Raw genomic sequence first — 26,800 nt, forward strand, 5'->3', positions numbered from 1 at the left:
CGGTCACGGAATTTTGAATGCAAAGTCATTTAAGAGTTTTAAATTCAAGAGGGCTCAGAACAGACTCAGATGTGTGATTTAAAGGGAGGACAGTAGCCACAATGTGAAGAAGACATTAGACCAATCCAGGAAACCAAGCTAGAAAGTTCTGATGCTCCAGCTGGAGATAAGGCTGCTTTGGCTACCATGTGGCTATTTGGAACCACAAAGCGAGGCACGGACAAATATTTTCTCAGTTCTACATTAAGGACTCAATCGTCTTTTAGGGACAATCAGTGAAATTGTGCTGATATCCCTGGTCTCCAAGCAAAACCTCTCAAAAAAGCTAGACTAATCAGACTAGTATGTAAGTGCTGTTTATTCAACCAACACTCGGAAGAGGTAGGTCCAGGGAGCTGTCAAGCTTGGAAATGAATTTAAATGATGGCATAATTATTTTAGTGACATCTTCCTTTTTTTAAGACTTTATTTATATATTTGAGAGAGAAGAGAGAGAGAGAGCATGAAAGTGGGGAGGGTCAGGAGGGAAGCAAGCCCCCCGCTGAGCAGAGAGCCTGATGCGGCACTCGATCCCAAGACTCCAGGATCATAACCTGAGCCGAAGACAGTTGCTTAACCAACTGAAACACCCAGGAGCCCTCCTTTTTTTTTTTTTAAGATTTTATTTGTATATGAGAGAGAGACAGAGAGCACAAGCAGGGGTAGGGACAGAGAGAGAAGCAGACAGCCCACTGAGCACAGAGCCCAATGTGGGGCTTGATCCCAGGACCCGAGATCATAACCTGAGTCAAAATCAAGGGTTGGACACTTAACCAACTGAGCCATCCAGGCACCCCTTTAGTGACGTTTTCTTTACCAGGAAATATGAAATCATTTTTTTAAAAAACTTTTAAATAATAGTTTGGCATTTGTTATTAGAGTAGAATCAATGTAACAAGCTCTCTGGATTTATTGACCTGGAGAACACTGGTGATCATTGTGCTTTTGATAAAGTATTGTAGCTAAATATTGATGAGCAAAATGTTTGGCTGGACAATAAGTCTCAAGGCTCAATTAGGGGAGCAGAGGCCGAGCACTTGAGAAGATATGCTTGATGATTCAGATAGTAGGAAGTTTCGTAGGCAGATATCCAATTCAGGTCAAATATATGATACAAAGTATGTGTTTGGGGCGAGTCCCAGGTGAAGAAATAAGGAATCTGGTTGGAAAAAAGTTTAAGAAAACAAGAAGCACAAGACGGATAGGACAGAGCTGTACCCTCAAGTACACAGTCACTAGACAGATGTGGCTATAAGGCTGTTATAATGTGGTTAGTCCTAACGGAGATGTGCTGTGAGTGTCTCATAATCATCAGATTGCAAAGACTTAGTGCAAAAAAATGGTAATAAAGGAAAGTCTCTCATTAATAATATTGATTACATGTTGAAATGATAATATTTTGGGTCTATTGGTTTAAATGAAGTATAATATAAAAATTAATTTCACCAATTTCCTTACACTTTAAAAAATAGAAGAAAATGTATATGATACATTTAGTTCACATCACATTTCTTTTGGACAATGCTGGTATAGAGAAAAATGTTAGGTTAAGATCTAAGAAATCTGGCTATTTGTAGAAAACAACTTGAATGATTCTGCATTTACGAGATTGTTTTTTAATGAAAAATTAGAAAAAAGAGATTGTGTGAAAGATATCAGATTGTGTCATAATAGATAGGTTTAAGAACATATTGGAGACTGAATAGTAGGAGAAGAATGACTATCTAATAGCAATTTTTTATTGTATTAGTATCCAATGCAATCTATGACTAATGGTGGAATTATTCCAATTTAGTACAAAACCAAAACAAGATTGGCCTTTCCTATGAGTTTACTCTCTTATTAAATTTACTATATAACTATGTAAAGAAAAATGTCCTTTTGGGGCGCCTGGGTAGCGCAGTCGTTAAGCGTCTGCCTTCGGCTCAGGGCGTGATCCCGGCGTTCCGGGATCGAGTCCCACATCGGGCTCCCCCGCTGGGAGCCTGCTTCTTCCTCTCCCACTCCCGCTGCTGTGTTTCCTCTCTCGCTGACTGTCTCTCTGTCACATAAATAAATAAAATCTTTTTAAAAAAATGTCCTTTGAAGCATACTTAAGAGCAAAGAGATCCAGTAGAATTTATAGCCAAGCTAGTAGAGTAACGAGGGAAAACACTTGACACAAAGTAAATACTCAATAAATAGTTAAGAATTCACTGTTTTTATGAATAATAATATTATTATTCCTCAGTAACTCAGCAATGTTTTCTGGATTTCTAGATTCATCCATTCATTCGTTTATTCACTCACCTGGCAAATATGTTACATGGTGGTGATTAGGAGAGGGATGAAATCAAAGCCATCGACCTATTTTCAAGGGGGTTGGGGAGATTTGAAGGTGATTTAACAGTAATTTAACACAGTAGAAAATTCAGAAAAGAAACAGCATCATGTATCAAAATAGCCAATGTTATCTTGTTGTTCGTTTCAGTTGCCTTTCATCTACCCACACAAATGGATGAGACTGTATCTAAAACTAGATACAACTTAAACTTCTGGCCAAGTGTTCTGTGTGTGTGTGTGTGTATGTGTGTGTGTGTGTGTCTGTGCACGTCTGTGCGTGTTTAAAAAGCATTTCCACTTGAACATACCTCCTACAGGAATTCAAATACAAAATGAGCTGTAGAGAATACCATCCATAAATTCTGCACATTAAGTAAGCAGCGAGGAAGGTAAACAGGCTTGGAGGATGCTATCAATCTCCTCCTATTAGATGATACGGCCCTCTTCTTCATTCCCCCAAACTTTGATCTTTGCCACAAATACAGACCTGATCCCGCCCCTGCAGGACGTGGACGTCGTCAAGGGCAACCACCTGCACTTTGGGTAACAACTTCTCTTTAAATGGAAGTGATCTTTCCTTTGCGCATTTTGGATCGAGATGGGCGTACATTCAATAAGCTGTTTTATGACCTCTTTTCAAAAACCTTTCATATTTCAGTTATTTACGATAGAACTTTTTACTTGCCTTTTCTCTCTCCTGCCTCTCTATCCTATAGCCATACTGTGTTGGAAGGTGGGTGCGGTCTAGTGGGGCTGACAGGGCGATTCACTGACACCAGCCAGCATTAAAGAGAACGTACTCCATTCTGATAGGTCATTTCAGAGACTGCGTTGATTCTTATAGATGTCACGAAAATGGCCAACGCTGCTTTATGGGTAAAGAAATAAAATTGTTAAATGTAATTTAAAGTGCCTTTCCTAAGCCAAAGTGTGCTAATCAGTCATTGTGAGTGCGTCCCCACATGTGTGTGCATCCACACACACACATGCTTACGGCTCTGTTTGCATTTGAGGATGCAGAACGAATTAGGTGAATTATCTTGTGAGCGGGCAACAGGCTCTGTGCTCCTGTTCGTGGAACGTTTTTTACTCCAGGGCAAAATTTGTCTAAAGGGGGTAAGGTTTCATTATTATTTTTCCAAAATTCTCATTCGTTTCAAGGGAAAATGATTCCCCCTTTGATCCAAAATTATGTGTTACAAAAAAAAATCAGTCTTTGGGGAGAAAGAAGCAAACAAACAAAAAAAGATGAGATGTAATAGCAAATGTATTTTGAATTAGAACATTGGAAGGAAAAGAATAATCATCGTCACGGAGAGATGCCGAGTTCAAGGATCTGGGTTCTATGCTCGAGCACATACTTAGAGCCGCCTGGTTGTTTGAATGTGCAGCCATCATTAAAAACTTTGCTCAGACCGACTTGATCTTTGGAGCAAGGTATCAAAACACCACCGGGCTTCAGAAAGGCTGCCCCTTAATCTCCATTTTGCCCAAGATCGTGTTCCAGCTCTAATATCATCTAACTTTTGGGGGAAGAAAAGCAGGGAAAATTTGAGCTTCTAGAGAGCAGGAGCTATAGTTTTAGTATTTCCCAGGGCCAGGGAAGAAGTTGCAACGTGTTTCATTGTAACTTGGTTCAGCATAATGAATGCGACCACGAGGGGCTCTGAGAGGACGACGACGTAGAGCTCTGAGATTCGCAATGTACTACAACCTGTCAAGGCCGGAGACGTTTAGCTGCGTTCATGCCATGTCCACACGGAGCGTGACCACACGTTACATTAACGCCAATAACACTGTGCCTGCTGGAACTCCCCAGAGAACCCACCGAAGTCTTGTTTGAAGTGATTTTGAAAGTCAGAAGCCCTGCGCCTGTCCCAGCAGGTCCTCACCCCTCTGCCATTGGGCGGTCAGGCGGAGTCTGGCCTCAAAGTCGGACTAATCCATAATCCCCCCACAGAGCCCAGCAAGCAGAGTGCTTCCTCTCACTCCGTATTGGCCTAACTGGCACGAAATTCCCCGTGTAAGTAGAGAAGGTCTTAGGGTTTGGAAAATGTGAGTAATAGCTTTGTTTTTGAAAGGGGTGCAGAATGAGTCCAGACTCAGAGAATGGAAACTATGGCACCGGCTAGGCAGGACCTCACTGTTCCTGGTTCTTGTCCCCGAGAGAGTCAGTCACTGCTGGGGCCCTAGAGGCTCACAGAATACAAAGTGAGGCATATGTGCCTCCACTATTGTTTGGGGGGTGGGGGGAAGCTAAGTTGTCTTCATTCTCCTCTGGCCTCTGCTTCTACTTTGTTTTGTTTTAAGATTTTATTGATTTATTTTAGAGAGACAGAGAATGCAGGGGTGGGGAAGGGCAGAGGAAGAGGAGAGAAAGAATCTCAAGCAGATTCCCTGCTAAGCGCAGAGCCCAACACGGGGCTCGATCCCAAGACCCTGAGGTCATGACCTGAGCCAAAATCAAGAGTCGGACACTCAACCAACTGAGCCCCTCAGGAGCCCCTGCTTCTACTTTGCTTTATGTAAAGGTCAACTGGTCTGTAGCTCAGCGCCCACAAGGGCCGCTGCCAAAGCTGACGCAGGGCTGCCTCCCTTGGGCACATGGGTCAGTTTCCTCCAACGCTCGCCTACCCTGCCTGGCTTCGGGAGCTGGGAGTCAGGATGGCCTCACCCTTACCACTTAGCTACAGTCATTCCCCTCCCTCCACACTGCACGGTTGATATCAGGGCTTTTCCAGACATGGCTTGGTCTGACCCTGACGGAATTGCTCTGGCGCTGAGAAGCTGGATATTGCCCTGCCTGGTTCTGTCCATTAGGATCCTGAGTCCACCAGACTTCCCACTTCCCGCCAGGCTTTGAAAGTGCTGCTGAACACTCCCAACAGTGTCAGGCACTCCGAGGAAACAGGAAGGATTCAGTCCAACTGGTTACTTGGCATCCTGCAGACCACTGTTTCCCAATCTGCAAGTGCATCAGGGCATTCAGTGCGTCAGGAAGACGCCCTGGGTGGCGCCACAGCCCAGGGTTTCTTCATCTTCCATGGGCTTCCTGTCTGTCTTCTCTCTAGCTTCTAACTGTCGCTGCAAGTACATCTCGTTCTTCAGCCTGATGTCACATGCAAAAGTTTAGAGGTTCCTAATCAGTGCGGAGTCTTCGGGAGCAGAGGACGCTCGCTGAACTGGGTAAGATCAAGATCTGTCACAACCCGGAGGAGGGTTGGGGGTGATGGTAAATTGCAAGGGAGCTGCTGGGAGGCTGCATGCCTTCCCGACCTGCTTCTGACACCTGGAGGCTCGGTGACCTGGCAGATTTGAAATCTCTCTAAGACTTGGTTTTTTTCATGGATAAAGGGAGGCTGATGAGACCTACTTCATGGAGTTTCTTTGAGATTTAAATAACATGCCTGAGGCATTTAGAAACATTTCTCTGCACAAGCTTAGCTCTCTGCTCCGTGGATGTTAGCTGTTACTGGTTTTAACAATGTTTTCAATGATATAACATTTGTGGATATAAAATCATCTTCAACCACACAGCAAATGCATGGAAAGCTGTTTAAAATCTTCAGAAGGAAAGCTCTACATTTCTAGAAGTCAGTCATTAATCTGTTACAGCTCTCTGATGTGACTTTCTGGCTCATTTTCAGATTAGGAAAAACAGTGAAAGGGCTTACTGTGTTTACTGTGTTTACTGCTTTGTAGGTCATTTAATCCTTCCTGTAACCCCACAGTTTGTAGGTTACATTATTATTCTAATTTCACCCACAAGGAAACCCAGAAACAAAGCTGCTAAGTAACTTTGCCCAAGGTCAGAGATCTTGTCTTTGGTGAGGCTGGACTTCAAAGTCAGGTCATGAAGGGGGGCACAAGATGGGCATCTGTACCGCCGTGAGGTTGGTCTGCCTTGGAAGAGGTGCTTTTAAGCCACGCCGAGGAAGAGATCGCACATTTAAATGTGCAACCTTCCCCTCTTGGTGTCCGCAAGAGAAATAATCCTGTCACGGGAAACCGATCATCCGCTTCTCTGCTCATTGTTCTTGTTTGTTTTGTGGGAAACCGGTTAGAGTAGAGGATAACACCACTTGTCCCTTTGCTGTGGCTTGGACACCTGTCCTCTGAGTCCTCCGGTATCCTGGCCATTTGCAGGTGAGCAAAGACTTAACATAATTGAAAACCTTTGATTAAAGGACAACCAAAACAATAAGCCTCTGTACTAGATTAAATGTCTTGCAAGGAGAGGATTGGGTCAAAGCAGTTTCTATGGGAGGAATGGATTCCCCCTGCTCAGAGTTAGCTCACTGTGTTTGCTCCCTTCCACACTTTCTCAGTGTTCCTAGTATGTCTGTCCGGTTTTCAGTAGGGCACTATTTTCATTTCTTAAGCAACGTTGATGTGTAAAATTAATCTGTGATTATTAAATGTCTTACGTCAGGCATTCCCACGATGTGGCTGTTTTTAACAACAACCTGTTGTTTGATCTGTGGAACTTTAAATGCTGGTAGATTCTTTAATTTGGAAAATGAAGCGAATCCTGAAGTGTGGATGAATATTGTAAGTCATGCCAAGTCCCAAAGGACATCATATAAGGCAGATGAACGGTCTTGTGATAGCAGAAAATCTCAGATAAGGGAACAGATAAGACGTAAGTGATATTTAACATTTCTCCAAGAATCAAGCTAGGGAGAACTTCCCTTTTGGCTGAATAAATAATACTTTCTAGTAATGTAAAGCAAAAAAGAATTTATAGGCATCCTCCTCTTTTGAATTTATATTTTAAAAATAGTAAAAATTTTTATTTTAAGCCATTTAGATGATGTATATGATGGCCTTCTACCAAACTAAAAGGGGTCTCAAAATCAGCTGGAGAACATAGTTTTGTCAGAAGAATGGGACGATACTAAATATTATCTCTCCCCCACTCCCACCCCCAAATTTGCCAATAGCAGACATTTTTTAATATTCTGCTAATTTTTTTTTGTCAAGACTTCACATAGTAAATTGATTTTACAGTTACCTGGGGCTATAAATTTCAGATAATTCACCCCAATAAGTACACACCAGATGCTTTGTTCTAGTTCCTTCCCATAACGTCTGGAGACAATGTGGAGCTAACATCTGTGCTTTCACTGGGCAGAGTGAGATCATCACCTATAATGGCTACCCCAGTGAAGAGTATGACGTCACCACCCAGGATGGCTACATCCTCAGCGTGAACAGAATTCCCCATGGACGAAGAGGTGCTGGGAGCACAGGTACAAGATGTCTCTCTCCTGCAAAGGGGGACAGCAGACGACCACAAGTTAGTGCTGGCTCTCCGTTAACAGAATCAGTTCCACTCTTGGACTGGTCTTGAAATAGTTAGCAGGGAGTCTCATGCTTTCCCAGTTCTCTGAAGACAGTCACGAACCTAAAAATACAAAGGGCAAGACAGATCTTGTTGACAGCGAGCAGGCTTGCTTGGTCGGCATGTAAATGCAAAGGCGGGGCCAACATTTCTTTTGTTGGTGACTGATTTCTCATGTGGAAAATTGCCGCATCCCAGGAAAGTGGATTTCCTCACTTGCAAAGAGATCGGCTGGGTTGCATGAAGTCTCTCCTGCCCCTGTTAGAATCAATAGGCCTCCCTCTGCAGGATTAAAAAATCAAGTAAGTTAAATGACCCTGGCATTCCTGAAACTTTTTCCCGGAAGGAAAACTGGAACATTCTGCCTATGTTTTGATCAGAGGGACAGAAGTTTTGTGGGAGGAAAGAGCATGGTGTTCATAAGGCCTGAATTCTAGCACAAAGAGGCAGCCATGCAAAAGCAGAGAAATTACTCTTTAAATAGGGACACGTGGCGGAAAAGCTCGAGATGAGGAAGAGAGAAAAGTAAGCAGGTGTCTGGGAAGGCTGGGGGGCAAATCCTTTACCTCGTTACTGCACCGTCCCTCCTGCCATTCATATTCAGAGGCGGCTAAAATCACCCTGTTTGGCTTTCTCTCGTCTAAGAAAGAAAGGCATCATTCTAGAGATTCAGGATGAAAACCGCGAGTGGGACATAGGTGAGGGTAAGAGACAAATGGGAGACCCCCAGTTGAAGTTGATTTCAAATCACTAAAAAATCAGTTTCTCGGACAGGTTCCACTTTTGAATGTACTTCTACAAAAATTGTTCATCCTGCATCTGAAATTCAAATTAACAGGGCATCCTGAGTCTTCAGTTAATCATCGCTTTCATTTTTTGCTAAATCTGGCAACACCAGCCTTGAGGGGAGAGGGCTAGGAACGCTAAAGGGAGAGCATTTTCCCAGGAAAAGTTTTACTTAAGGAGGGAGAATTTGGGGAAGGTTTGGAATTAAGAACCATTGATGAAGTGCATTATTCTAAAAGCTTAACATGTATTTATATCTGTCAAATCTCTCAGCATCCCTAGGAGGTCGGTACTATGACTAGTTATCATTTTACAGATCGTGAACCTGAGCGGACTCTCTAACAGGCTTGAAGTCACACACATAGCAAGTGATGGAATCAGGATTCAAACCCAGCCTGACTCCAGAGCCCGTGCTCTTACCCACTGAAGCGTGGTGCCTTTTGGAAACTTCTGCTCTGGTTCTCCTCATCTCCCTGAATCCCTTCTCCCTTGGGAATTTTGACAGTTACCAGAGGGATGTTGAGCTGATTCTGTTATATCTGGGATTTTCAAATGCTCTCCGGTGGGCAGAGGCTGGGGATTTGGCTAGAAGCTTGGCAAGGAGCCAGTCTTTGCTCATTTCCGCTCGCATTCTCTTCCTCCGTGGAAGAGGCATAGGATTCCATCAAACACGATCATTTTCCTGTCTCTGCAACTAGGACCCCAGAGATACGCAAATGGGAATTCACAGAGCAGCGAGCACAGTTTATAAACACCCACTTTGGTATGAAACAGAACTGGGCTTGCGTGCTGGCCCCACACCTTGTTACCTGGGTGGCCCCTTGGGAAGGTTACCTTACTACTTTAAAGATCAGTTTCTGCATCTGTAAAATAAGGATCCTTAAAACAATAGCTACTTTATAGAGGTATTACGAGACTGTAACAAGCTCATGCATGTTCACCCGTCAACATAGCAGCAGGTATAATGCGCGTGCTCGAGAAACTTACGTGATTATCACACTCTGCACGAATGACAACGGGAAAGGTGAATGCTGGTTTTAGTTTTTGCTTCGTCTGGTGTGTGTGGGGGGATGTGGGGAGCAGTTTCTATCATGTTCCTGAGATGCTCGATTTGTCATAAATTTTTCTCTCTCTCCTCTCTCTTCCTCCCTCCTTCCAGGACCCCGGCCAGTCGTATATCTGCAGCATGCCTTATTTGCAGACAATGCCTCTTGGCTGGAGAATTATGCCAATGGCAGCCTTGGATTCCTTCTAGCAGATGCAGGTTATGATGTCTGGATGGGAAACAGTCGGGGCAACACTTGGTCAAGAAGACACAGAACACTCTCAGTGACTGAAGAAAAATTCTGGGCCTTTAGGTAAACGGTATCTAAGAAAAATCACGAAGAAAGTTTGAGACAAGTTCTTTGAATATAATAGTGTGAATGATGTTAATAATGATCTGTAACATCGGAAGTCACATGGTTCTTGTAGTTTCTACGAATATCTCAAAGCAGAGAAATAGCAAGAAGGTAGATTTCCACTGGTTCTCCCATAAGCACGTTATATCATTTTAACAAGATGATTTTAACATCCAATTCTATCCAATACTGTATATTATAAGTATATCCCAAGGGACAGCTCAGGGAATTCCTATGACCGGTGCATGCACTCATTCAACCAATGTTTGCTGAGTGTCTACTGTATGTATAGTTCCAGGTCCTGAGCACTCAAGAGTGAGCAAATGACCTGCCCTCGAGAAGCTTCTATTCATTCTAGGGCTGCTAATGCAGGCCTTTTCTCTCAGACAGTCAGTTTTGCAGAGATGATGTGTAACAGTACTACATTCATTTAGAGAAACCAGTTGAGACTTCATCGGATACCATTTTTCAGGAGAACGCTAAGATGAGGTCTTTAAAACCTTGCTAATGGGCAATGGAGAACAATGTTCTCATATGCAGCTGGCTTCTTTTACTGAGAGTATTTTCTGCTATCACCAGAGGACAGACAGGCTGATGCCTGCAAGAGACTTCCCTTTGCAAGGCTAAACTTCCTAGTAGTTTGCAAGCCTGCTGCTAGAACAGAGTGTGCATTCCTACCATAGTAAGGAAACATTCAGCCCCCACTGACAGGTTGAGAATGAAGCAAGGATGGAATAATTGTTAGGGTCAGAGCTTTTGGGGCCAGAGCAAACATCAGGAAATACTTCGTGTCTCTGGCCCTTGGCTGGGAGCTTGGAGCTTGTTTACTATAAGACATCGCAAGAATTCTCCTCTACTCAGGAGTGTCAGCCTACAGATTTCTGCATGTGTCCTTTTCATAAGCAAGCTTCGAGCTCATGGGACACCTGGCTCCACTAAATATTACGTAAGTCTTTTTGTTCTCCTGTGTTCATGCCAGTTGAACTGGTGCTACGGCATCTTGGTAGATATCGAACATATCTCTAATATGGAAAGAAACATAAATAACAGGTGCATTTGATTGAGTGCCGGCTGGCACCTGAGTCATGACCTGACTGTCATCCAATACCTTTAGCCGCCCTGCTCCAGAGCAGGCATTATGTTCATTTCACAGACGAGTAAACTGAAGCTGAGAGTGTTTAAGTAATTGATCAAGAGTTTCTCAGCTAGAATCATGATTGGCAACCAGTTCTGTTTCCAAAGCTGAGTGTGAAATGGCCCGAAGGTCTGGAAGTGCCCTGTGGGTGTTTGAGGAAGAGGCAGGCAAAGCAAGGGAAAGGGAAGGGGAAGAAGAGGAGGGACGGTAGGACTGGCCCCCAGACAGTACACTCAAGTCTTGAAATCAGCCTGTGATTAGACAGTGACACATACAAATGCAGCAAACAAAAGCTACACTAGCCTACACGTAACTGGATAAATAATGAAATGCACACCAAAGGAGTGAACGCCACAGAATTCGGTGTGTAAAAAGTAAGTGAGCAGGTGCTCTGAGTTTAAACTTAGTAGCGAGTATTTACAAGCCCCGTTTTATTCTGCAGTTTTGATGAAATGGCCAAATACGATCTCCCAGGAATAATAGACTTCATCGTGAACAAAACCGGTCAGGAGAAGCTGTACTTCATCGGGCACTCACTTGGCACTACGATAGGTACGTTTACAAATGTCAGTGTTTTACAAGAGTCAGAGCCTCACGAGAGCACATCTTTCGACTGGGGCTGAGTCACTGCCATTTACCGTGCCCTTAAGTTTCCATCCTGGGCTGCACATGTTGTCCTAGGGCCCGAAGTGGCTGTGAACTTGAATTTTAGAGACTGTGTGTCGGGCACTCTTTCCTCCATTTCTGGTTACAACAACACTTTTGTCATGGTGAAATAATTTCCATGTGCCCCAAATCCAAAGTATTTCCAAAGAGTAAGTTTCTAGGTCCCCACTGTGCTAAAATAGTAAAGCCTAATGACATGAAATATCCCTGAAGAATGATTAAGTATGCGTCAATCATACCTTCCTCACACCCCATTTGGGATTTTAAAAAACAGTGGAAGGGTGAGGTTATACTTATATTTGAATGAATTGAAAATACACGATCACTTTTTTAAAAAGATTTTATTTATTTACTTGAGAGAGAAAGCACATGAGAAGGGGTAGGGACAGAAGAAAAGGGAGGAGCAGACTGCCCACTGAGCAGGGAGCCCGATGCGGGGCTCGATCCCAGGACCCTGGGATCATGACCTGAGCTGAAGGCAGATGCTTAACCATCTGAGCCAACCAGGCGCCCCATGGTCACATTTTTTTTAGTTGAAACACAAAAGCCTACATCAACTGGGCTTATCTATTTACAGTGTGATTTAATATTTATGGAATAGCAATCAAATGCAAGCACTATGTAGCAAATTTTTTAAAGTCCAAGATCCTACTCTTTGAAAATGTACTTCTTCATGATTTACTAGATCTTTTAGAAATAAAAAATCCAGCTCCAAATAAAAATTTAGAGGAATCCATACTATGAACAATGTGAATTTGTTAGTGATCTTCTGCTAAAGTTTCCGATTTTAAGAGATTATGTGAAAATGCATATTTTAGCTGGGGTGAAACTGTGCAAGAAACAATAAATATTCTTACAGTCGTCTCCTTATCACCATTATCATCAACAGCAGCTATATATTTGTCATTGCTTCATCCTGAGAGACAGTTACGTTTGGAACAGGCAGTGAACATCACAGGACATAAAAGAATATCAAAGATCTAGTAGGAGACAAAAAAAAATCTGCCACGAATGGGCAAATAATCATACTATCCTAGCTAAAGCTTACTGAGCCTTTATTATGCTTAGGGTTCTGTGTTCAGGACCTTCCCCACAATCTGTCTGAGCTTCACAGCAATTCTATGATGGTTTCCGTCCCATAGAAGAGGAAATAGAAATTCAAAGAAATGAAGTGGATTGTTCAGGGTCTCTTAGTACAGATTCTCTTCGTGCAGAACACAGAATCAAATCAGGTCAGTCTGACTCCCCAGCTGGGGTGTTGGGCATGTGGAGGAACCGGATGGAGAAGGAATGACTTCAGTGGGGTCTGGAAAAGTAGGCAGGACATAGATATGCTCTTACATCTGATCAGCAAAGAAAACAGAAAATATCGGATCAGCATTGCTCTGCCTTGCATTTAGGGCATGAATTTTTAGTGAACATCCTCTGCATTTTGGGCAGAACAATTTTTGGTACGTGGGAAGGACTCACTCTTTGCAAGACATTTAGCAACCTAGGCCCCTACTCACCCTACTAGTCAGTGTGAGCACAGAACAACTCCCCTCCACACATGCCCAGAGATCTTCCAGGGGGAGGTATTATACCAGTATACCAGTTTCACTCTTTGTATCCATTGCTCAGCCAATTCATACAAAGTCAGTTCTTTTTTCTGGCCAAGATGGTTTCAATGATTCAACAAGAATTTTGGGGGGCGGGGGGGAGGGGAAGTGGCCGGATCCCAGGAAGTCATCTCAGGGAACCAAAATACACAGACACTCCACAGACTTTCCCGTGCGGCTCTCCACCCTCATCCTCTCAGGGCTAGAAATGGGTGCTATGCACTTGCTGAAAAGTCAGAGTAAATGGAGACAGCTCGTCCTTGCCAGGACCACAGAGGCCTGAGGGAAATCAGGGAACATTCTGGAGGGTTGGTCAGCATCCAGCGAGGGAAGCACTGGGAGGGATGAAATCTCTTTGCACTGTGAGAAAAAAAAAACAACTGAGGAATAACTGGATAACACTGCATAAAGAACTGATTGGTTCACCTCCCATGAACCAAGTGTTTACTTCTGGAAGCTCTGTGACTCATCCTGGCATCTCAGGGTTGGCGGTAAAGTGAAAGCATTGCCAGCGCTTAGCCCATGTGGGGGTGGGGAAGCTGTCCCCAGGGCCCCTCGGCGGTGGTGGCTTGGGCAGCTTCTCCCTCGCTCCCCCCAACCAAGTCAAATTGTCCAGAATACGAGGAAAATGAACACTTGAGAGCAGAAAGGACTGAAGGCAGATTATCTTTGCAGAACAACTCAGAAGAGTTTCCCAATTCACCTGCAGGATCATTGCAATAGAAGGATAAAATGTCAAAGCAGAGTCCCACTTCTGTTAGTAGAGACATTACCTCAGTATTTCTGATTTTTACAAGATTGTCTTGTCTCCTGTTCTCTTAGGGTTTGTAGCCTTTTCCACCATGCCTGAACTGGCACAAAGAATCAAAATGAATTTTGCCTTGGGTCCTGTGGTCTCATTCAAATATCCCACGGGCATTTTTACCAGTTTTTTTCTACTTCCAAATTCCATAATCAAGGTAGGCTCCTAATTTTCGCCAAACTGTCTCTGAAGATCCCATTTTGGATCATAGCTCCTTAATTATTTCAAAATCTATTATGAAGCGAAAGTAGGAAAGTAGGAAATTTACATGAAATCTGTAGAAACCAGATTCTGTGACCACGTGTTGTGTGTGTGTGTGTGTGTGTGTCCATGTGTGTGTGCGTGTGTGTGTCCATGTGTGTATGCATGTGTGTGTCTATACCCACATGCATGTCTACAATTCCCATATACAATTTACTATACTCAATCATTAACAGACCTGAGTGTGTATCAGAATTTCTAGCCGAGGTGACTGCGATGTCAGTTTAAAATCCACTCACAATTTTCTCGTTCCGTTCTTGTTCCGCTGGGCAGGTCAGTGAATTCACAGTGCCCAAAAGGAAGACATTTTTCAAGTTCCATATGATCCCTGGCATTTCTGACTTTGATGTTAGATAAGCCTGAATAACACACCCCTTCCCATAGGGGAGCATGCTTTAATTTACCAAAGCTACGATTCCAAAACCTAAATGTCTTTCAGCTCAATTATTCAGTCAGACATTTATTGGTTATTTTCCAGGGGTTGAAAAAGTAGTTTAGTGGCCAATTGAGGATCTGGGACTTTATCCATCAAAAGTTTTTTTTGTTTTTGTGTTTTTTTTCTGTTTGCTTTTTGTTTCTCTAAAAAGGTCATTGCCACAATAAACATAGTGTTTGGGCAAAATTGTCCCTTTGATTTGGGATGTCCACTAAAATGGATTTTGGGCAAAATGAAGTTAAGGAGACCAATAAGGGTTTCACAGTCATTCATACATAAAATGAGGCCCTGGCTTAGGGTGAAGGGGTGGGAACGATAAAAAAAATATTTGCAAGCTAACATAAGCATGAATTTCCATAGAGCCCAACGATTGGTTTCATTCATTTTTACTGTATTGTTTTATTGTACTGTTTACTGTAAGCTCAGGTGAGACAAGTTCCCTTTTGTGTGGTTGATAGTTCTGTTGCAAAGTGTGTTGACATCAGTTAGTCTGGGAAGTTTTCTACATTTCGGCAGAGTTGAGCAGACGAATTAGTTACATTACATTCGGAGGCAGACACATCTATCTCTAAATACATCATTTCTACATATGTATGGCTTTGTGGGCATAGTTGGGGTCTGAGGCTTATCTCAGTTTCCTATTACCTACTGTCAGATTTCCTGCCACTTTCAGTCCCATCCCCTGACCCCTCCCACCACTTTATGTCTGTGGTCCCCAGAAGCTCCAATCCCCCGTCAGAAAGCCCCACCCAGGCTTACTGTCCCATGCCCTAGAAGTTTTAACTGTGCTACTTCCCATGATATCAGATATTTTCTGTGCAGTGGTCCCCTCCCCTCAGTACGCCATGGTCTCCTTTCTAGCCCAAGTGCTGGCCCCACTGGGACACTGTTAAAAAGATGGTATGCACATGGGTAGCAGGTGACCCCGCTTTTCCTTCCTAGTCAAGGCAATGTTTGGCCTTAAAGAGAAACTGTTCTGCCTTTCTTGCCAGTTAACAAGAAATGAGAAACATAGGCCGTCACCAACTGAACAGAATAGGGAAGCTTCACCATGGAGAAGCGAATTTGGGGTTGATGAGCCTTCCTGCAATATCTTTTTAAATTATGTTTTTTGGGGGCACCTGGGTGGCGCAGTCGTTAAGCGTCTGCCTTCGGTTCAGGGCGTGATCCCAACGTTATGGGATCGAGCCCCACATCAGGCTCCTGCGCTATGAGCCTGCTTCTTCCTCTCGCGCTCCCCCTGCCTGTGTTCCCTCTCTATCTCTGTCAAATAAATAAATAAAATCTTTAAAAAAATTATGTTTGTTGATCTTCCTGGATAGAGATGGATTCATAAATAGTTCCTTTTCCCGAATGACTTAGTCTCCTTGGCAGAAACAGCAAATACAAATGGAAATAGATCTCCAAGAATCTTTATTCCTGGGATGAAGGGAATGTCACAAAGCCTGAAAACAGTTCTTGAAAGAATAATTATTGTTTATCTTTACAGGGTGTTTTTGGTACCAAAGGTGTATTTTTAAAGACGGGAACGGTGTCGGCCCTCAAAATCTGCAACAATAAAATATTATGGGTGATATGTAGTGAACTTATGTCCTTATGGGCTGGATCCAACAAGAAAAATATGAATATGGTATGTATAATGATTATGGGACCACTTGATGTTTTAAGAGATTCTGGTTTTTCTTTGACTCACTTCCACGTATCTATTACGCTGCGTAAACCGACGCGTTGTTCTAAAGAAAGGCTGAGATTTGCTATGCACAGATCGGGTGTCCCATGGACCATGGATGTGAGAACTGGGGGAAAGAATAGGTAGGTTCATCCTTCCATCCCCGGTCATATTTAGGAAAACAGATGTCCATCGTGGGTAGAGTTCCACACGTTCACTATCAGCCACCATTACTATATTCAATTTGATTTTACAACCAATACCGAGGATTTTTTTTTTTTAATCCCAGAAGAGAAGTCCAGACAAGCATTGAATTTATTTCCTGTGTGCCTTTGTTTGTTGGGTGACTTTGGCCTCAGATAAAACTCCCCACTTCACTGGGAAGGCACAAGACAGAATGGAACGGAGATAGACCCTCTTTCCCACCGAAGAAGAGCAATCCTGTCTCATCAAGTCTGTTTCCCGTAGGGCGAGTTCGAGGAGGAGGAGGGGGAGGAGTGTCCATCTGCGGGCTAATGCGGTGGAGTCGCTGGCTAGGTCACATTCCACGTGGCGGCCAGTGAGGCCGATACGGGAAGGCTGGTCCCCGCGCGGAGGCTCTCCTCCAGCCCATCCTGCCCCCATTCAAGAGGCGAAGCTGTGCCAGACCAAAATACAAGAGGAACCCTTGTTCTTCTTTAAAAAGTAAATATTTTTAATAGCTCCCTTGATTAGTTTCGTTCTACAGTGCTCTAGACACGGCATTCCGAGCACTGCTATCTCTCTAATGTTCATCTCTATATTGTTTACAAAGACCAAAGCGCAGCGCATTGGAAGGGATTCTGTTTAGCTTTTCTTTGGCAATATTTTATTTTATCCTCACCAAAGCCTGGCACAGTATGATTTTTAGTGTGGTCATTTAATAGGTGAAAATACAGAAACCCAAACTCACAAAGCTCATAATTAACACAGTGAAGTTCCGAAGCCCAGGTGTTTTGACCGATGGATCTGGGACAGCGAACACCCACGTGCTTGCGCACTGCACCCGCCCACCCTTGCAAATGATCCCAACCCACGCTTTACTCACCCTCAAGCGCCTGACGTGAGCTCTTATTTACCTGCATGATTCGGCCTCGTCATTTCCCAAACCCCAGCATCGGTTCGCTACTTGGTAGCACACTTGTTGCCTGCTTCTGGGAGGTACAGTTTCTTTCACTGGGTGATGTTTGCTGTACTGTGTTTCACTTCCCTTCAGAGTCGAATGGACGTGTATATGTCCCATGCTCCCACCGGGTCGTCGATGCAGAACATCCTGCACATAAAACAGGTAGTGTCTTTGTCCTGCAAGACCCTTCCGGTCGCATTCCATACATCGGAAAGGAGGGAGTTAGCGGGTCTACCCTGAGAAGCTTCGAGGCTGGCTTCAGTATTTTCTCTGCCAGCGCCTTTGGTTTGATTTCCCCAGATTTTGAGGGACAGGACAAGGTATGGTACAGACCACGTAGGTGACGCAAATGAACCCTCTCTTAGATCGGAGCTTGTAAAACAGACCCCGAGCTGAAGCAAGACGTAACCGGGAAAGCCTCAGGTGATGGAACCTTCCCTGGAGAGAGAACTACCTCAGGGTTGACCTTCCCTGAGGAGTCGTGATTTCCCACTAGCTGTCCCTTCAAACCAAGGGAGATCATTGCTTCCCTCTCTGTTGGCCTTGTGCTTCTAGTGGTAAAAAATGTATTTCTATCCTTCTGGAGATCCAGGAGCCTTCTTTTCTTCCCAGCACACAGTGGTTTTCTAAGATTTGCTGTCAACAATTGTGATGCTTACTGTGATCATTTTTCCAAAAAACATGTATTTCAGCTTTATGGATCTGATGAATTCAGAGCTTATGACTGGGGAAGCAAAGCTGAGAACATGAATCACTACAATCAGGTGAGCTGCTTGGAACGGCCCCAGAAGGGGGGCTTGGGGATGCCATAGTAAGAAATTTTTGGACAGTGAAAAGAATCCCACCTGACAATTGGTGGCATTCTCACTGATAGAGCTTTTTAAAAAGTGACTAATTTACCTATGGATTCATTGCAGAAAATCTAAAAATAAATAGAATAGAAATAAAAGAAGGATATGCTAAGGAATTCTAATAATTTATAATCCCTCCACCCAGAGCACACTAGAGGTATCACTGTTCTACTGCATTTATTCTGATCTTCTCAGTATCACTGATTTCACATGATTTTTTAAAATTTTTTAAATTATTTTTTAAAGTTCCATGATTTATTACTTGCGTATAACACCCAGTGCACCGTGCAATATGTGCCCTCTTTAATACCCATCACCAGCCTATCCCATGATTTTTAATCTTGCTTTTTCATTTACAGTTACGCAAGACCTACCCAGTGCTACTGAGGTGGTTTTTAACATAGTTTTGTTCAGTGTATAATAAGGAAAGTTGTTTTGCAAAAATCTATAAAAATGTACAGAGAAAATGAATACCCAGTTCTTGATATCAACAAAAAAATACACAGGATCCCACATGAAAGTTAAAAGAGTATTATCCACCCCTGAAGAGTTGAGCCCTTAGCATCTTTTGCCCTCAGAGTTTTCACGCTAAAATTTGTAGACTCACTTAGCCCTCCTGTACCTGTAATAAATCCTGCTACCACCATTTCTTTTCTCAAATTCAGGAGCTGGGCTTCTCGATATGAACCAAACACATGAAATTAATTTTTTCCAGTGTTTTCCAAGACAGATATATTCAAGGCCATTCATTAGTGCAAATATCAGTTAAGTAGTTTCTGAGCATCAAAACAGCCAATCAGACCAGTCATTTTCTCTCTAACGGATGGAATTGTTAGAAAAACGATTTTACTAGCCATTAAGACAACTAAGAGAGCTATGTATATCTTTATTATTTTTTAAGCTTGATTAAAGTGTAATTTGCAAACAATAAAATTCACAATTTTTCCAATTCAATGAGTTTTGGTTAATCACTCATTCGTGTAACTATGCCACAATCAAGACATAGAAGTTTCCACTGCCCCCCCAAATTTTTCCCTGTCCCTCAAACCATAGATATTCACAGATGCATATATTTGCAAATGCTTAGAATAGGGCCAGAAAAACAAACGAATAAGCAAATAAAGAGCAACAACAAATGTGAAAGGAATTACCTTCAGAGAGGGGAAGAGAGGCAGACTGAACTGGGGGAACTTGAAGGAATGAAGGAGGCTCTCAATTTGGATTTGACATACTTCTCTTTTCTTCTATTATTTTAATGAGTATATTATATTTATATATTGTTTCTGTTTACAAGAGAATGAAACAAAAATGTCAACCATACACTTAAGACCATTGTTAGCTAAGCTCTTTCCTTTTCAGCTTTATTGAGGCAAAATTGACAAATAAAATTGTAAGAGTGAAAGATACAGCGGTGCTGACTTAAGTATGGAAGTGTGTCAGTGTCCTTAGACCTTCTCAATAGTTAGCTGCTCCAATCTGAGTCCAGGCTGATCCTGTTGGATTTGAGTATGATTTTAGGTCATTTGAAGTGAATTTTTATTATATTCTAGCCTCATTACTTTGCCATCTTCCTAAGTTCCCAGCACAATCTTTATGCCCATTGCATTTTATCGAGAATAAGGGGACTAACCCGTATAAACTCCATGAGGGTAGAGATGTCCTTCTGTTTTGTTCACTGGTGTTTTCTTACCTGGCAGAGGACCTGGCACTTCCTGGGCCTTTAACACGTACTTGTTGCATGAATGAAATTTCTTAACGTCCCTCTTACCCATCTTCAAATGACTCTATCCCCGTGATTCTCTTCTTCCTTCCTCTCTCAGAAGATGAAGGCCCACTTATTTCCCAAGTTTGTGGGCCTGTGCCCTTGGCCCCATCTCTTCCCTTCTCCTCTTCCTCCTGGCTCCTTTTACCCTCTTAAATGAACTGCTGTTCCTTATGAAAAACAAACAAAAAACCTTCCATCAACCTATGGATTCTATTCACTCATCGTTCTGTCCCTCTGATTTTAATCAACATTTTTTAATATTTAAAAGGGTTGAGTTTCTCCACTTCTTTCCCTCCTCTACTCACTCCTGAACCCTGGAAAATATAGTTTAGGTCTTCATCTTTCTATTACAGCTACTTTATTTAAAGTTGCCTGTGGCTTTTGACTGCCAAATCCAGTGGCCTGTTCTCACCTTCAAATGTATGTTCTGTGAGCTCCCACAGCCCCCGTGCCATTCACTCCCCCAACCTGGACTTCCATGATGCAGTGATCTTGAGTTTTCCCTTCCCTTTTTGATTGCTTCCTTCGTCTTCCATCAACACTGGCTACTTTCTATTTTCCCCCCCTCACAAATTGTCAAACTTCTTCCAAGATTCTTCACACTTCTCTCCCTTTCTCCCTTGGAGAATGTAGTCATCCCTATGGCTTCAATTATCCCTTCTCTGGACCATCCCCTACTGCGTGTCTAGACTGTTCCAGGATCTACCTCCAGCCTATTCCTTCCTCAAGGCATCCTAGACTGATGGCCCTACAGTCACGCTAAGACAGAGCTCTGAGAAATGACCCTGCTTCATCCCCCCAAACTTCTAAAAGATATCAAAATACCTTAGCCTAGACCTTGACTGCCTGTCTCCAAACTTATATCCTACCACGTTGTCTCACACAGTTTCTTCCCTGGGTTCATTTGCCATCCTGACCATGCTGTAATGCTCTTGCTACCTGCTAGGAAGCTCTCCCCCCTCACCCCTATCTGGCAAAATCCAACCGTCCCTCAAGAGTCGTTTCAAATGACTCCTCTTTCTAGGAAGCCCCCGGTCAGAAGTCGTTCCTTCTTTGCCTTCACTGCCATTGTTTTGGGGGAGCGTTTCGTGGCATTTGACACACCGTCTTTGGTAGGCAAATGTCTGTTGACCAATCTTGCCTTGAAGGCACGGACCATTGCAGGTGATCTTTCTACTTCCCTCGGTGCCTGACAGTATTCGCAGTAAATACTCTTTTAATCGCCTCTCTGTGTATCTGAACCCAGTTGATGCTGTGAGGAGCTTTCTTTCCTGAACACTCTTTCTCTCTCTTCCTAGAGCCGTCCCCCTCTCTATGACTTGACCGCCATGAAGGTGCCGACTGCCATGTGGGCTGGTGGCAATGACGTCCTTGTGACGCTCAAGGACGTGGCCAGGGTAATCCCCCAAATCGGGAATCTCCGGTACTTCGACCTCTTGCCTGACTGGAACCACTTCGATTTCATCTGGGGCCTGGACGCCCCTCAGCGGCTGTATAGTAAAATCATAGCCTTGATGAAGTCGTGCTCCTGACTGCAGCGCCCTCCTTCTTGGTCACAAGTTGCCCGCGGGCCCACGGGAAGCATGGAGAAAGAGGCCGATCGGCAGGGAGGTCTTCTCCAGAGTCCTTCATGCTGTGTGCTGTTGCTGAGGGGCTCCCTTAGCCAACGTCTGGCTAGGAATCATCTCAGCTGCGCTGCTCTCCGGCTAAGGAATGCACGCGCCTGAAATCTCCCACCTCTCCCCCTCAGCCAGGGCTAGACCCCACTTTCATCTCTGCGAAATACGCACTTGGGAGAGTAGTGCAAAGAGGCCTTTCCCTTTCTTAATGCAAGTCAATTTCCCAGAAGGAAAGGCTCTGTAAAGGCAGCCCTTTGGGAATATCTTCTGGGTGGCCGTGATCCCAAGGCCTACTCAAAATCGCAGTCAGGGCCAGAGTCATCACGGCCGTCTGTACACAGGCCATGAAAATAAGCTGCGGCCCGCATCCAGCATGAAAGACAACAGCACACGGGAAAAAAGAACACAACTGAAGTATTCTGGGAGCCTGTTTTACTGTCATAAGCTAGAAAAAAAAAGAGAGAGAGAGACACAATTGGCAAAGACTAGGTAGGATATGCTGAATTACTGATTATTCTGAAGTTACAACACATGAGAAATAATTCTCTCTGATTTAAAGATAAGTTAAACGGATCACCAGGAGTGTCTTCATGGTCAAAGTGGGATTTATACCATTGCTTGCACCCAAGTGACATTTAAAGCAGCTTCCAGAAAGCCTATTTTAGAAGCATCAAGGGAGGCACAAGGACTATTCCAAGTCTCGCTCTATTTCATTCTCTAAATGAGCCAGGTGTTGATTCTAGGACTCAGTACGGAGTTCCAAGAGTAGCGTGAAGCTTTGTGTCCGTTTCTGGATTCCTGAGCAATGGAAACTTGCGAAAGTTCTTTACCGTCTATGAAGATGTCATTAACGGAAAACTGCTTAGGATCCTCAAGGAATCATAAATAAATGATACACATGCATACCTCCCACAGTTAATTCAAAACAGGGAAATGTAAATTAGCTCCCTAATATTTGCATGTAGGACCTGGGTCTGTTGGATGTCAGATACCACATAACCATTCTTCAATAAATAATTCATACATCATCTTTTTTTAACCTTAGTTTTAATGCCTTTCAAAGGAATAACAATTTTAAAACACTTGGGAAGCCATTTTAAGTGCAAATCCTTCCATATTTGTATGATTTTTATTTTTCAAGATCAGACCATCTAAGTTGATCAGTTTTTAGTGACTTTTATGGAGTTCTTCCGAAGAGTAAAATGTACTTTTCTTTTTTTTCTTTTTTCCTTTTTTTTAATTTAAATTCAGTTAGCCAACATATAGTATATCATTAGTTTAAGATGTAGTGTTTAATAATTTATCAGTTGCATATCACACCCACTGAAAAATGTGGTTTTCATACAAACAATACAGTCTATTAAAGTCACATTTCACCAAATTCATCAAAAGGCATTAAGTAATGTAACTATTCTAACAAATAGAACAGGCTTAAGTCAGTCTGAGGACAGGTATCTAACTCTTAGGAAGCTTACAGTTCAAGTCAAAGGAGTGAAAAGCTGTGGCCATGGTGGAATCTTTCAGAAGCTTTGGACATCAGTTCGCTATCCACGGAGAGAAAAGGAGCCATTGGCTACTACAGGAATCCAGCTAAGTGGCGGTCAGTTGAGCGAGCTCCTACAGGATGTATCCTATTCAGCTGTTGCTATAGGAACGCTGTGTAACAAGCGGTCGCGAGTAGCTCAGTGGCTCACGAGAACGAGCATTTCTTTTTCATGCTCACAGCCTTGCAGTTTGACTGGAGTGGCTCTGCCTTGGGCTGGGGTCGCCAGGGCCTGGCTCAGCCCTGTGGGTTGGGTCCTGGTCTGCTCCACACGCCAGTTCATTCTGGAACTAGCTGCTAACAGGACTCTGTTCTTCACCGGCTAGATCCCAAGAGCACAAGAGGACTTGCTAAATCACAGCTCCATGTTTGTAGCTCTGCTGGCTTCAGATACCGTTCGCTGCCAAGCCTGCCCCCAGGCTCCCCGTCAAAGACAATTCACTCTTACCAGTGTTTTTGAGTAGCCTTCTATGGATTATAACACGCACGCACAGAAATAGATCCATAGATACTCGTTGGGTTTGTTGATCTAAATGTACCATGCTCTACCTACTTCTTCACATCTTGCTTGGATCGCTTAGTATATCTCGGAGACCTTTCTCTGTATGTTCATAGGAAACATTATTACAGACTCCATGGAAATTCATTATCAACAGATTCAGATGGATTAGGATCCTTTGTAATTACTCACATTGCTGTAAGGAATATCACACAGATGGGGCGTCTGCATGGCTCAGTCAGTGAAGCATCTGCCTTGGGCTCAGGTCATGATCCCAGGGTCCTGGGATCTAGTCCCACATCCCGCATCCGACTCCTTGCTCAGCAGGGAGTCTGCTTCTCCCTCTGATGCCACTCCCTCTGCTTGTGCGTGCTCTGTCTTTCTGACAAATAAATAAATAAAATCTTTTGAAAAATTATCAAGCTATACCTTTGCAGTGTGTGCACTTTTTCTGTTATGTATATTTCAATAAAAAGTATGTTTTAAATACCTTCAGCTTTTCTGCTTGAAATCGACAAGCTGTGGAGTACAGAAGAAAAGAACACTTTTTACCAATACCACTACTTTTTTAATTTTTTGCTCTGCATATGGTAACAAATGTATTGACTATGATAAATCTGAGCAATAGTTTATTTTTTGCTAAGAGTTTTATAGGAAATATCTCACTTAAAATTTATAAGCCTATGGGATAGAAATATGGTCACATGAGGCACAGAGAAAAATGAGATAGAAAAGTCAAATTTTCCTAAGACTGCACAAGTTGAGGAGTCATGATTTTAATCCAGGATGTCTGACAGCACGTATCTGTATAAATGTGTTCAAATGGTATATAAATGTCATTGGGACACCATGGAGAAAGTCATGTTTATATGACCCTAGACCAAAATTACTTGGAAAATTAAGGCAAGAGATGAGAAAATGTTTTGGGGTTTTTTGGGGAAAGGGGGTTGTTGTGTTTTTTATAAATTCTAACCATCAAATTGAGATGAGAAGATAGAACTACCCTCTGACCCAGCAACCCTCCTTCTGGGTATATACCCAAAGGAACAGAAATCACTCAAAAAGATATCTGCACAACCACGTTCATTGCTGCATTATTCACAACAGCCAAGACATAGAAACAACCAAGTGTCCATTGACAGATGAATGGATGGATGAACAAAATGTGGCATACACACACACACACACACACACACACACACACACACAGAATAAAATAATATTCAGCCATAAAGAAAGTAGGAAATCCTGCCATTTGTGACAACATGGATGGACCTGGAGGGCATTATGCTAAGTGAGATACGTCAGACAGAGGAAGACAAATACTGCAGGATCTCAGTAATTTGTGGAGTCTAAAAACATCGAATTTGTAGAAACAGAGTAGAATGGTGGTTGCCGGGGAGGGGAGGTGGTGAGGGGAAATGGAGAGATGTGGTCAAAGGGCACAAACTTTCAGCTAAGAAGAGTAAGTTCTGGGACTCTATTTCAGCGTGGTGACTATAGTTAACAATACTGTATTGTTTACTGTTCTCACCATAACAACAAAAGAGTAATGATGTGAGATGAAGGATGTGTTAACTAACCTTATTTGTGGTAAACATTTCACAATATATAAATGTATCAAATCATCGCACCGTATGTCTTAAACTTACACAATGTTATATGGCAGTTATTTCTCAATAAAGGTGGATGAAAAAGTTAGATGAGTAGAAGATTGCTAACACATTTTTCATCAGTTTGTCTGAAATACCAGGATCGTTTCCAAGTAAGCATAGAATCTAGCAACCCACTGACACGGAACTTGGTTATGGACTTAGTAATATAAAGTTACCGAAAATTTGACAACAGTTCTCCTTTTTTTACTTACCCTTACATTTACACAAAGCAAGAAAGTCATAACCCCATAACAGACTCACTAGGGAACTATACTTTCTCAAGCCTGAATATCCCATTAATATTTTGCATAGAACAAGGTAAATAATAATATTAATTTCTAATACAAATGCATGTCAAATGTTAAGTGTCTGGTGAATTTCTTTCAGGAAGAATAATTAGTTTCAGAGAGGTGGAACTGGACTAAAATGATGGCTTTTCGAGACTCATGAATCCAAGAGCAAGGAAGTTGTCTGATCACCTAGGGCCTTGGTCAGCTCTGATCACTTCCCCATTGTCCTCCTGTGCAAAGCTCATCCACACCTTCTAAGGTCTGGCTCAAACACCACCACTTCTGAGAAGATTTCCTTGAACTTCACGCCCCCAGATTCATACTTCTTCTTCTAAATCACTTTTTATTATGCTCCTGAATTATCTCTTTAGTCTATCTCCCTAATTGTTTTAAGTAGCTTGAGAACAGGATTTCTGTGTTTCTTACCTTTTAACTTTTTAAAATCTTTATTTTGGAAAAAAATATAGATTGCTGTGAAATTGCAAAAGTAGTACAGGAAGGTCCTACATACTCTTGGCTCAGTTTCCCCCAAAGGTAATATCTTACATGACTATAGTGTGCTCTCAAAACCATGAAGCTGACCTTGGTATAATCCACAGAGCTTATTCAGATCTCACTATGTACTCTGTGTGTGTGTGTAGATTGTGTAACCATCGCCACAATTAAGATCCAGAACTGCCCATCACCGCAAAAATTCCCCTCGAGCTTTCCCTGCACGGTTAACAACCACTCCCACACTCCCCAGCCCTCCTTGAATCCAACCCTGACAACCGCTAATCTGTCCTTCATCTCTGTAACTTTGTGTAAAGGGAATCTTGCGGTATGCGACCTTTTGATAGTCACTTCTTTCGCGCACTTGAGAGCCATCCAAACTGTGAACTGTTAGAGTGTGTCGCATTTGCTCCTTTTTATTGCTGAGAAATATCCAGGGTATGGGCCTCCTTCGGTTTATTTAACTATTTACCCACTGAAGGAC

At 42.9% G+C, this 26,800-nt stretch overlaps 1 protein-coding gene across 1 annotated transcript; it reads left to right on the forward strand.

Moving 5' to 3' along the window:
• Positions 1-6,475: 6,475 nt before the first annotated feature.
• On the forward strand, positions 6,476-24,179 carry LIPN (lipase family member N). The gene is made up of 9 exons (XM_008689600.1): positions 6,476-6,912; positions 7,496-7,613; positions 9,651-9,849; positions 11,469-11,578; positions 14,113-14,249; positions 16,279-16,419; positions 17,693-17,764; positions 18,295-18,366; positions 21,517-24,179. The coding sequence occupies exons 1-9, from the start codon at positions 6,805-6,807 to the stop codon at positions 21,748-21,750; spliced, it is 1,191 nt and encodes a 396-aa protein (XP_008687822.1). The 5' UTR covers positions 6,476-6,804; the 3' UTR covers positions 21,751-24,179.
• Positions 24,180-26,800: the final 2,621 nt, after the last annotated feature.

The sequence above is a fragment of the Ursus maritimus genome, unplaced genomic scaffold (assembly GCF_017311325.1).
Source record: "Ursus maritimus isolate PB19 unplaced genomic scaffold, ASM1731132v1 scaffold_7, whole genome shotgun sequence".
NCBI lineage: Eukaryota > Metazoa > Chordata > Mammalia > Carnivora > Ursidae > Ursus > Ursus maritimus.